We start from the raw sequence: 10,808 nt of genomic DNA on the forward strand, positions 1-10,808 counted from the left end.
TAGATAAGTTCTATATTGTTGAGGCGGATTCATTTTTTTACAAACTTCTTTTTGGGTATTTCGCCTCAAAAATTTTTGTCTATAAAAAAGACAGAATTTTCTCACGTCTTTTATTACAGATTGATAAATAGTGCTCCTATTTCGCAATAAGAACGAATTATTTATCAATTTTTGATTACTTTTTGATAAATAATTCGTTCTTATTGCGAAATAGGAACACTATTTATCAATCTGTAATAAAAGACGTGAGGAAATTCTGTCTTTTTTAAAAACAAAAATTTTTGAGGCGAAATGCCCAAAAAGAAGTTTGTAAAAAAATTGCTAATTTATTATGCTTTACATTATTATACATGTTAAATGATTGTTAAATTCTAAATGTTGTTTATTTTTATAGTGTCATGCTTATTTCACCACCGAAAATTTTTTTATGATTCGCTACTGCAAAAACTTCCTTTCAAACTCCTTGTTCAATTCGGAAACTGTTTTGCCTCTTGCATTTTTTCATATCTGCCACCACTTTCGAGTTATTTGCAAAGTATGAGTGAAACGGAAAGGCGATGGCAGATTCGAAAAAATGCAAGAAGCAAAAAAGTTTCTGAATGTAACAAAGAGTTTGGAAGAAAATTTCTTCAGTTGGGAACCAAAGAACAGTTTGTGATGGTAAAATTAATATTACCCTGGAAAAATGAAGACCCTTTAAAATTTAAGACTCAGTTGGCATGTCTAATAAAGTAGAGCATAATAAATTAGCAATTTTCAAATTTGATCTATCAGTTATAGGAAAATGTTTTTAAATTTTCAAACTTTGACCGCTGTATTTTTAAAACGAAGTGTTTGCGCCAGCGTTTATGTTTATATGACCTTATTACAATTATTTTTTATAGAAAAACACGTTCCTAAAATTTGCAATCACCCTGAATAGAATATTATATATACCCTGCACATTGCACAACAGCTTGTTCATAATTTACCTTGCCCCATAACGCAACTCTGTCAATATACACCATTATACAAGGTGATTCAGGAGGGAGTTGAAATATTTTAAAGATATGCATTTCCTTCACATGCTTAAAATGATAAATGCAGACATTAGAAATTCGTTGATTTTTATAAAAATATAAGAGCTTTTGTTGCCTCTCTGGATATATCCTTAAATATTTCCATTTCCTCTTGAATCATCCTGTATAAAAAAGTTTGTTTGTTTGTGAAGGCATCATTTTACGGCTTTATTTTAAACCCGTTTTGAATTAATGTGATTTGATTTGCTTAGAATTAATTAGACAACCAATTTCAATGCTCTTTAAGATTTTTGTCTGCTCGTTTACCATACGCAATTATTTATTAACGCTATAAATAGCATCTCGAAGGACAATGAATAGATTGGAAATTGTTGAATAATATTAATTTCACCTGGTCACTATTTTTAATACTTCACATTTCTACCTCATTCTGTTTCATTGCTACTAGGATTTTTAAGTCATTGAGCAAGATTAGGATTGATTGACCAGGTTCTTGTTGTTTCAATTTCAGAAACATGCATTTCAAGGCTGGAGCTGCAGTTGCGTTGATAGTATTAAGTTTAGGTGAGTTTCACTAACGCATTGCTTATGCAGTACGCATACCGGCAAAAAAAATAATAAACGCAGATTTGACGCCTTAAAAATATGTGCTTAAGAACAAGGTCGTACATTCAATTATTGATGATTGGTCAGGTATTTACCGATTCAACTGTTACAACACATGTTTTTATCGTGTCTACTCAGTTTTGCGATAACAGCAATTTCAAATCTAATTAAGACGAGTTGAAACTTTTATTACGCTTGTTTGAATAAAGCCAAAATTATACAAAATTTTAACTGAAAAGGGGTGCTTCCTTTCGAAATAAAAATTTCCTATAAATACTTTTCAATCTTTACATGCTAGATTTCTTAAGATCCGTTAATCAAAGAACGACGCCTTTATCATGTTCTACCACCAAGAAGGCCACTATCTTCATTAAATTGGCTAATGATTCCTAATGTACATTTAACTAAATTCTACCTTAATTTTGTTTACTCTGTTTACTCTTATGTGATTGGCTTTTGCTCGGAAAGCAATTCAGTTTTCCTTTTAACTTTCTTGGGGATTTTTATTTGAATTTTAGCACATGCGCTTTATTAAATATTTTCTGTTTTTCACCATGCCATGTTTGGAGTAATTTTTTGTCATATGCTGTGACTCGAATTTAATAATTAAATCATATCAATATAAAAGAGAATAAAACCGACTCCTTTTTAAAAATTATTGCTTTCCATGCACCGAAAAAAATATATCCATAAAAAAGTAAAGTAGGCCGCTGCCTACTTCATACATTAATTGTATTTTCTTTTTTAGCTAGTTTCTGTATCTGTGATATTAGTTTAACAGTAAATAGTCATGACGTTGGTTTAAAATTGAACGAATCAGAAACGTTCCTTATACTTACAGGGTGAGATTAACAAGACATAATGCCTCGACGCAACATAATGTTTTCCTCTTTTAGGAGTAATTTTACATCAGTAAATGATACCTTACATATTATAATACAACACACTGATATTGTGTCAATAAATTTAACATCAATCGAGTTGAACTGGCTGGGGCCCAATGAGAGCGTGCCAATAGAGATCAAAGCTCTTGGGCTTGGTAGAACTGATATTTACTCGAACACTAGCAATACGCTGGCAAAGTAGGAAGAAACTATCTTAACGTTAAAGATTTTAGTTATATTGGATATTTTCCAGTGTGGATGAAGTTTACTTTAGGGTAACGGTTCACAGAGAGCCCTGGCTGGATATTTTTTCGACGACTATTGGATGGATATATTTCTTGGCCTGGTCAGTTTCGTTCTACCCTCAGGTTTACATCAATTGGAAAAGAAGAAGGTAAAAGCGATAGAAAATTAACGCTTGATCCGATAATTAAATCATCTATTTTTAGCGTTATAGGATTGAATTTCGACTTCTTGGCATTGAACATAGCGGGTTTCATATTATACTCCATATTTAATTTGGGCCTCTACTATATACCTGAGATAAAGGTGAGTGGAAATGTTCAGCCAATATTTCATTGCTCGGCATTTCATCACGTTGCATCATTCTTGGAACCGTACCATACAAATTATATTGGTTTTAAATAATTATAGCCTTAACATCTGCGAGTTAACTAGTCTATACCATGACCAGGCATATTTAAGAACGGTCAATGATTTTATGTTTACTTAGAGCAATTAACATCGCTCATAGGTGTTTACTAGTAGAAATTTTAGCTACTTTCGCTCCTTTCTGTTTAACTAAGTGTTTATGTTGATATATTTAGATATGGGCAAATAAATGCAACGCGTTGTTTCGGATTTTTTAATTAGATTAACTGTTCAGCGTTTCTTATTTTTTCCAAATGGCTCGCCTTCTGGTTTACCCGCAATCTGCTTGTTTCTCAAAACCCAAAGCAAAATTTTATACACCGGAATTTTATGTGGAAAGAGAAAGCGCAATCAATTTAGAAAAATGTGCCTCTTGCCATGTCTTTGTTTAAAGCAGTGTTTAGAACGAAAATAGTTCAGTTCTGTCCACGTTTGCATGAAATTTTACGCTTTAGTGGTAGCTTGCTGTACTAAACATTTTTTTATTAATTAATTGTTAAGATTATCTTCCAATTGTTAACCGAAAAAACTGGGCGATAATTTGGGAAGGATTCCAAAAATTTGCATACGCATTTTCAAATGCAATTACGATTACATTTGCCATTTCTTATGACAAACAATCGAGAGGGTTGAAAAGTCCAAATTGATAAAACCATTTAAACAGATGTTTTGTAATAGAAACAACTGCTAGCAATGCGTAAGACAGTCCAGCATGTTATAAAATCCTAGAATATTAAAAGTAACAAAATAACAAAATAGCGCCTTTAGATGCGAAAATTATCAAAGAAAAACAGTGATCATCTAATGTGCCAAAATAAACGAAATTTTTTGGGACATATTTGGAAAATAGTTAAACATTTGGAAATATGATTGCGTCATATGTAATGCGTTAGGTGAATTGGACCTGGAAAAAACCTGAAGGAAAAACCCAGCAGTTTATAAAACATACAGTTACGTATATTAACGACAAAAAATCTCTTTACAGAAAGAATACTCCGAAAGATATCCTAGAGGACTGAACCCAGTGCAAGTAAATGATATATTTTTCGCTGTCCATGCTGTGATTTTAACAAGCGTAACTATAGGCCAATGTGTTCTCTATGAAAGGGCAGAGCAGCGAGTCTCTACAACGGCCCGGATAATTTTGGGCAAGTTGTTTACAACAATTTTTATGTAGAAATTCGAAATTTCCATTTCCCTTTTAGGCTTTTTTGGCGTGTTTATAGCAATTTCGATAGTTCTTTCTGGTTGCGATGTTATCCATTGGATAGATTTCCTCTACTATTGTTCTTATGTAAAATTAACAATTACTCTAATCAAATATATACCTCAAGTAAGTATAAAAAAAACAGTATAATTACACTAAAGAACACACTCGAATGCTTTAAGCGCATTTTTCTTGCATACATATTTTAACATGTGGGTAAATACAAACCAGCTGAATGGTTTTTACTTTCATGACTCACGTGTAGATAAAACGAAATCAATTATCAATTTAATTTTGACGCTATAAATAGCAAACGACTGGAGTTCAACAATGTTGTTTCATGTAATATTTCCGAATAAAATAAAATAATTCCCATTTTAGGCTTTCATGAACTATAGAAGACAAAGCACATCGGGATGGAGTATAGGTAACATCCTTCTGGACTTTACTGGCGGAACGTTGTCCATGTTGCAAATGATTCTCAATGCGTACAACTACGGTGAGTTCGTAACACCAAACCATTTCATTTCGATAGGTGATGAAAGCAATTCAAGGCTTCTTGCGCAATTGCGATGCAGATTTCTTGGCAAAAACGCATATTTTTATATCTCGATCATTTTCAAATTACTTTTTAATTTTTTTCAGATGACTGGGCCTCCATTTTTGGCGACCCCACGAAATTTGGCCTGGGATTATTTTCAGTAGCATTCGACATTTTCTTCATGATTCAGCATTATGTACTATATAAGCACAGTAAATACGAAGAGAATTAAGTGAGTCTCCCATCAACCTCGAACAAACGAGTGAAATCTTCATTGTTGGAAAATCATGATAGTCGCCACAAAAGGCACATTATTTAATTCCGCAAATCAACGTCTTCCGTTAAGTTGGATGTGTCTTAATTTACTGAAACGGCTATCAACTGTTTATAATGTATTGCGAATGACAAGTAGATTATGGTACAAATATTTTTTTTAAAGTAGAAGGTAGAAAATAAAAAACTGAGTTGCACTCCATCTGTTGTATTACACTTATTCACATCATTAATAATAGTAGTCAAACCTATGATACCAAAAAAAATTTCGTATAGGAATAATAAGAGTACAGTTAAATGTGGAGTAAATTCATGAAACAAAATCATGTGTGCGCAAGGCTACACTTAGTATCTACCACTTCTGCCGGATCTGCGTGCAGGCGACCTGCTATTTCCTCTTCCCCTAGAGCGGGAGCGTGCGCGCTTGGGTGATCTTGAACGCGAACGTCCTCTAGGTCCGCCACCGCCACCGCCTCCACCTCCTCCGCCGCCTCCACCGCCGCCACCTCCACGTCCTAATTTTCTTCGCGCGTAAAGGTACCTGCAAACATGTGCTTTGAGCCATTTTTTCACAACAGTTAATGCTGCTTTTCACCTTCGCAACTCTCTTGAAATGGGCTTCAGATGCATGAAATTGCAAAATCCAGACCTGGTGCATTCACCCATTTCGTACTGGCGGCAGCAAGCTTCTCTGAAGTCCGTTACAGGACTCAGCTCTGCATAAACAGGCCGTCCGCCAAACCAGCGATTATTCAAATCGTTCACCGCACGTTCTGCGTCTTCTTCTTTTCGAAACTAGAACAAACGTTTTTATTGTTACACAAATGCACGCTTTATTGATATAAATACAAGGTCACTTACCTTAATGTAGACATTTCCCACTAAATGGTCACCCAAGTTGTCACAAACGTTCATTTCCTCGATTTCTCCATATTTGTCTTCGCATTCGACAAAAACGTCTTCAAAAAAATTGTCGTAATGCTCCTGCATCTCTTCGTCGGATACGTTGGCAACCACTTTAAAAAAAAACACGTTTGTTGTTTAGTCGAAATGTAACCACTTACGAAAGCAAGTTAAAGTTTAAAATTGCGAAAGTCGAAAAACGCACCTTGTTCCCACCTCACATGAGGCATTTTAGCGAGTTACCATCATTAATGTGAATAACATAAGAACGGGTTTAAAATTGTACTTTCAAGAGGGTACATAGAGCGACTAATTTTCGTTCGCCCATAGTAGTAAAAATAGCCATACACAAGGGACTTTGAGTGTTTATAAAAGTGAAAAATAAAGATAAAAAAGACATGAATGTGTTCACTTAACCGTTTTTGCTCAATCAACAAAACGCAGTGATAAATGAAGTAAATCAACAAACTTTAAAATGGGCTTGTAATTCAGTAATTAAAAAACATTATAGGAATGATTTATTTAAAAAATTTTGATAGAATATGAAAGAATTTAAGGAATGATGGTGCTTCTTACATATAATGTTTCTTGTCGCGTTTATAATAGAAGATAATACAAAATTGGGCTGCTTAACATTATTAGAACCCAGTATGACATCAACTGTATTCCGAAGTTATTGAAAAAAATTATTTGTTCATCAATGAAAAAGCAAAATGACGTTAATCTCAGCCATCCAAAGTATTCACGACAAAGCAGTAGTTGGTTCACTGTTACCCAAACGGGTTCAGCTAAAAATCACGTCCTATTTTGACCGACAAAATGTTTATATTTTATTTTCATACATTCCCATTTCAATCCTTGGGGTTTTTTAATTTTTTTTCTGCACCTTTGTTAGTGCTAAGGGTATCGGTTATGTAAACAACATGAAGTTTTTTCTGCAGATACTACAGATACTAATCTACAGTATTTACTGCATTTTTATGCATCAGGTTCACATGATTGTTCCTTGAAAATTCCTTATACTTGAACGGGGTTTCCGGAAATAAATGTAAGCACAATTGATGGAGAGATTTATTAAAATTAGCTAGCTTTCCTTTATTTAGTACTAAAAACCGATTGAAATTCGTGTAGGAAAAAGCCTTTCTATGATAGAAAGTTTCGGTGGTTTTTCCTCTTGTCCACACGTGTCTTGAAAATTGTTAGCCCCATTGAGTTAAGCCACTTTTTTGTCGTGTAGATTTTCGTCGTATGAAATAAACAATTACCGAATTAGTAGCTTTTCTGAGTTTTGTAAACAGTTTATGGGGAATACGGTAAAAGCAACCCTTAGGGCAAATTACAGAAGGCGAGTACTCTTAAAAGGACTATTTGACAAAGGCGAAAAACACCGAAACGTTTAATACTTTTTTAAATATCTAGTTCGATTTTGAGTCATTTATTTTCGGACAACCCTTTACTTCTATAACTACAGGACGTTTTAAGCAATGGTCCAGTAACAGTTTTGAAAAACCGCTATACTCACAGTGACTGCCGTCCGCAGATTTGGCAGAATTTTGTGGATTTACGTATAAATTCTGCAGCAAACAGGTTTGCGAGAATGTTGGTTTGTTATGGATTCTAGAACATCGGTCCCCATGTCGGCAAGCGCCGATTTTGAAATAGAACGAGCAGTTTACTCTGGAAAAAATTTTTGGTTTGCACTTGCGATACTCAGTTGCTGGATTTTGCACTTACTTATCTTTCTCTGTACCGAAAATTGAGGCCAGATATTCGGCCATTTTTAGTTAGTCAAAAATAACTTCGAGATCAGAAGTAAACTGAAAAAACACACCACACAACCATTAAAACTTAGTCAACATGGAAATCGCCTTTATCTATGAAATGGAAGCGTAAATTCATGTCGAAAATGAGACATGACAATGATGACATATGCAATTTAATAGGTGCGTTCGGAAGTTGAAATTGGTCGTTCCAACAAGCGTGGGCAATTTACTATTATTTCGAGGTTTTGTGTACTTTAATTAAATGTTATGCACGGTACTATTTTAATGCTTAATTAGCCAACACTAGAAAAATAAAAATTCAAATGAACACATTTTTATTCTACACCAAAATATTACTTTTTTCGTTAAATGCATTATGTGATAGCAGAATATCTATTCACCATTTACTACTACCAGTTAACAATTTCATAAGAAAATTATGACTTTTCTTTGAGATATTGGATTACTTAATTCATTCCAAATACATCAAATTATATAAAAACTGACGAATATGCAGATCATTAAATACTACTAAAATTAGTTCGTTTCCGTAAGTAAGAAAATAAAATGCACATTTTTGAGGTTTGAAATACTGAAGTTAAAATCGCAAACTCGGATTAACTAATGAAGTATGAACATACAAAACATAGAGCGCCGTTTTGGAACGTACTACAACGACATGTAAACATGAAACCTAACCTATAATAGCAATCAATAAAACGATTGCGTCTATATTTTTCTTCAGGATTTATTCTCAATATCTAAATATTAGGGACACTTAAGTTATAGATGCCTTAGCGGGTTTGCAGAGAATTTTTAATGGCTACATTAACTGAAGAAATGTTTACCAAATTTGAAACGCAAGAAGAATTACACAGGGTAAAATCAGGCGCTCCAGTTAACAATGTTTTCACAATACTCTTTACCGTAGTTTCTTCATAATTGCGTCAATGAGCTAAAGCTGCCACATCAAGAGCCCGAAAGCGTAATGAATGCAGTTCAATTTTTTTACCGTGAGAAGGCCATAGACGGGAAAAAGCCTTTAGAAACCACCTTACCAGGGAATCTTCAAAATACATTAGATGCAGTTTTCCAATTACGTTATACAGATATTGTCAATGCGATTGTTCATGAAAAGCTACATGCGACTGGACATCCCGTACTACAAAATATTGACTGGAAAGTAAAGTGGATTTTGGGGTCTTCAAAGTTAGCCAGCATACGAGAGCCGATTTGTCAACTGGAACTTCTCTGCATTACCATGGGGAGCAACTTTATACCAACCAGAACGTCCATACATTTTGAATGCGACTTGGAGAAATTGGATCAACTGATCAGCGTTCTTAAGAAAGTTAAAAGTAGCTTGATTCAAAATTAATTATAAAAAGTTTGAATTGGATATTTCCAATAAGAACCCGCAAGGAAATGCAGCTTTATTGTCTCCCGTGAGTATTATGATTGCTCATTCTTAAACTGTGCTTACTTAAAAGTATTTTGGGTAATAAGTTTCAACGAGCTTTGATATGTGAATGTAGACTTTAATGAGACTTGTGTACCTAATTAAAAAGTTTTAATGATTAAAAATCGACTAGTTTGTTGGCTAGAATGGCAATGTTTTATTTTATGTGGCCACAATCGCAATGGTTTATTTTTTTATTTTATATAATCAGTTTTTTCAAGCATATATGATACAAATAGTGCACTCATGTTTAATTTAGGCATTTCGAATGAAATCGCCATTATTACTTACATACTTTTCTAACACCTGACCTGATATTGCTGAAGGTATTTTAAGCAAAAATACTTTTATACTTGCAGGGTTTTAACCTTTCAAGTACAAATCAAATCGCTACTTAGTCATTTGTTTGATGGTGGACAAGTCATTAGGTACGCATTTCGCTCCGGTTAGAAATCAAAATATTTTAAACTGTTTCAATTTTCTTGCTGAAAATTGTTGATATTCTGATGTATGAAATTAACGTCCGCTGTTCTGTGTTATTTTCCCTGCCGATAAAGTGATTTTACAGAAAATACGCGACTTTTTCGAATTCGACTTTGCTGACGTTTCGCTGCCAAACTAAAGTGGCTTTTTAGCATGCGCCATCTCTTCAAGACTGAATATTTTCGACACAAAAATCCAAATTTTAAGTTTCGGGAATGTTCGTGATCTCCACAACATTTTTGGGACCCTCACTAATGGATTATTTGAGCATGGAAATGAGCAGTTAAACGGTATGTGCTATTTTTTCACATAACGTAGTCCATATATTTTGCACATAAAATTCAAACAATTCAACAACAGCTGGACTAAGAAACGTCGATTAGTTCGCTACTATCAAGGAATTAAACGTATTAGGATTATAGAATATATTTTGTCACCAAATGACCCCACAAAAAGCTCTTATAATTATGTACAAATGCTCATAGAAAGCACCTGATGTTCTTTAAGACATTTGCTCATACTTTACCTCGTTGAAATGGGCAAAACTTTTTACATAAAGTTTGAAATAGTTGAGAAAATTTTAATGATTGATCCATAAAAAGTTACTTCTGTTAATCTAATGAACATCGAAACGTTTATACTGTTAACTTGCATAATACATTTTTAGTATAACTGACGTATGTTATAATACCGATTAAAATAGTTAGATTATTTTGAATCTGAAAAGCATAACGTGTTTTTGAATGAGCTGGTTATATTTCTCTTGTCCTTGGACCAAAACGGAATATAATGTAAGTTTTTGTCTAAAAATACTAGACATGTAGTGAATCCTATGCATTTCTCGGTCAAAATTCAACTTTCTACAGAATCATTACGTAGCTCTTGACTTAAAAAGCTCGCCCGACGAAATATTATAGATACTTACAGATATTCTGAATATGAATTATATGACTAATTTTATGCAAAAATTATGATTTGCCTTTTCGTGAATTATCAATTATTCATGAAATATTGGGGGC

General features: G+C 33.7%; 3 protein-coding genes across 3 annotated transcripts in view; 2 read left to right on the top strand and 1 right to left on the bottom strand.

Annotated features, from left to right (window-relative positions):
- Positions 1-5,380, top strand: part of LOC109539735 (cystinosin homolog) — an 84,514-nt gene extending 79,134 nt beyond the window's left edge. The window contains exons 2-10 of the mRNA XM_019907693.2: positions 1,531-1,583; positions 2,374-2,467; positions 2,522-2,707; positions 2,763-2,903; positions 2,959-3,058; positions 4,146-4,308; positions 4,366-4,493; positions 4,749-4,866; positions 5,013-5,380. Coding sequence (XP_019763252.2) covers positions 1,535-1,583; positions 2,374-2,467; positions 2,522-2,707; positions 2,763-2,903; positions 2,959-3,058; positions 4,146-4,308; positions 4,366-4,493; positions 4,749-4,866; positions 5,013-5,140 — 1,107 coding nt within the window. The 5' untranslated portion in view covers positions 1,531-1,534 and the 3' untranslated portion in view covers positions 5,141-5,380. The remainder of the gene's footprint in view (positions 1-1,530; positions 1,584-2,373; positions 2,468-2,521; positions 2,708-2,762; positions 2,904-2,958; positions 3,059-4,145; positions 4,309-4,365; positions 4,494-4,748; positions 4,867-5,012) is intronic.
- Positions 5,374-8,001, bottom strand: LOC109539736 (splicing factor U2af 38 kDa subunit). The gene is made up of 5 exons (XM_019907694.2): positions 7,819-8,001; positions 7,607-7,761; positions 6,043-6,197; positions 5,777-5,976; positions 5,374-5,722 (listed from the first exon to the last, which is right to left on the bottom strand). Exons 1-5 carry the CDS (start codon positions 7,860-7,862, stop codon positions 5,527-5,529), a joined length of 750 nt encoding a protein of 249 aa, XP_019763253.1. The 5' UTR covers positions 7,863-8,001; the 3' UTR covers positions 5,374-5,526.
- Positions 8,002-8,523: 522 nt separating this feature from the next.
- Positions 8,524-9,453, top strand: LOC109539769. The gene is made up of 2 exons (XM_048668416.1): positions 8,524-8,726; positions 8,779-9,453. Exons 1-2 carry the CDS (start codon positions 8,667-8,669, stop codon positions 9,223-9,225), a joined length of 507 nt encoding a protein of 168 aa, XP_048524373.1. The 5' UTR covers positions 8,524-8,666; the 3' UTR covers positions 9,226-9,453.
- The last annotated feature ends 1,355 nt before the right edge of the window (positions 9,454-10,808 follow it).

This window comes from Dendroctonus ponderosae, unplaced genomic scaffold (genome assembly GCF_020466585.1).
Source record: "Dendroctonus ponderosae isolate FM_Combo_2020 unplaced genomic scaffold, Dpon_F_20191213v2 Dpon_F_20191213_7, whole genome shotgun sequence".
In the NCBI taxonomy this organism is placed as follows: domain Eukaryota; kingdom Metazoa; phylum Arthropoda; class Insecta; order Coleoptera; family Curculionidae; genus Dendroctonus; species Dendroctonus ponderosae.

What these genes read in the sequence shown, in the direction of transcription:
- LOC109539736 (XM_019907694.2), bottom strand. Translation starts at nt 7,862, where the DNA reads ATGGCCGAATATCTGGCCTCAATTTTCGGTACAGAGAAAGATAA. An exon ending in TTCGGTACAGAGAAAGATAA is followed by an intron (nt 7,762 to 7,818) that starts GTAAGTGCAAAA and finishes AATTTTTTCCAG; the next exon opens with AGTAAACTGCTCGTTCTATT. An exon ending in TGGGAAATGTCTACATTAAG is followed by an intron (nt 5,977 to 6,042) that starts GTAAGTGACCTT and finishes CGTTTGTTCTAG; the next exon opens with TTTCGAAAAGAAGAAGACGC.
- LOC109539769 (XM_048668416.1), top strand. Translation starts at nt 8,667, where the DNA reads ATGGCTACATTAACTGAAGAAATGTTTACCAAATTTGAAACGCAAGAA. An exon ending in CGCAAGAAGAATTACACAGG is followed by an intron (nt 8,727 to 8,778) that starts GTAAAATCAGGC and finishes TCTTTACCGTAG; the next exon opens with TTTCTTCATAATTGCGTCAA.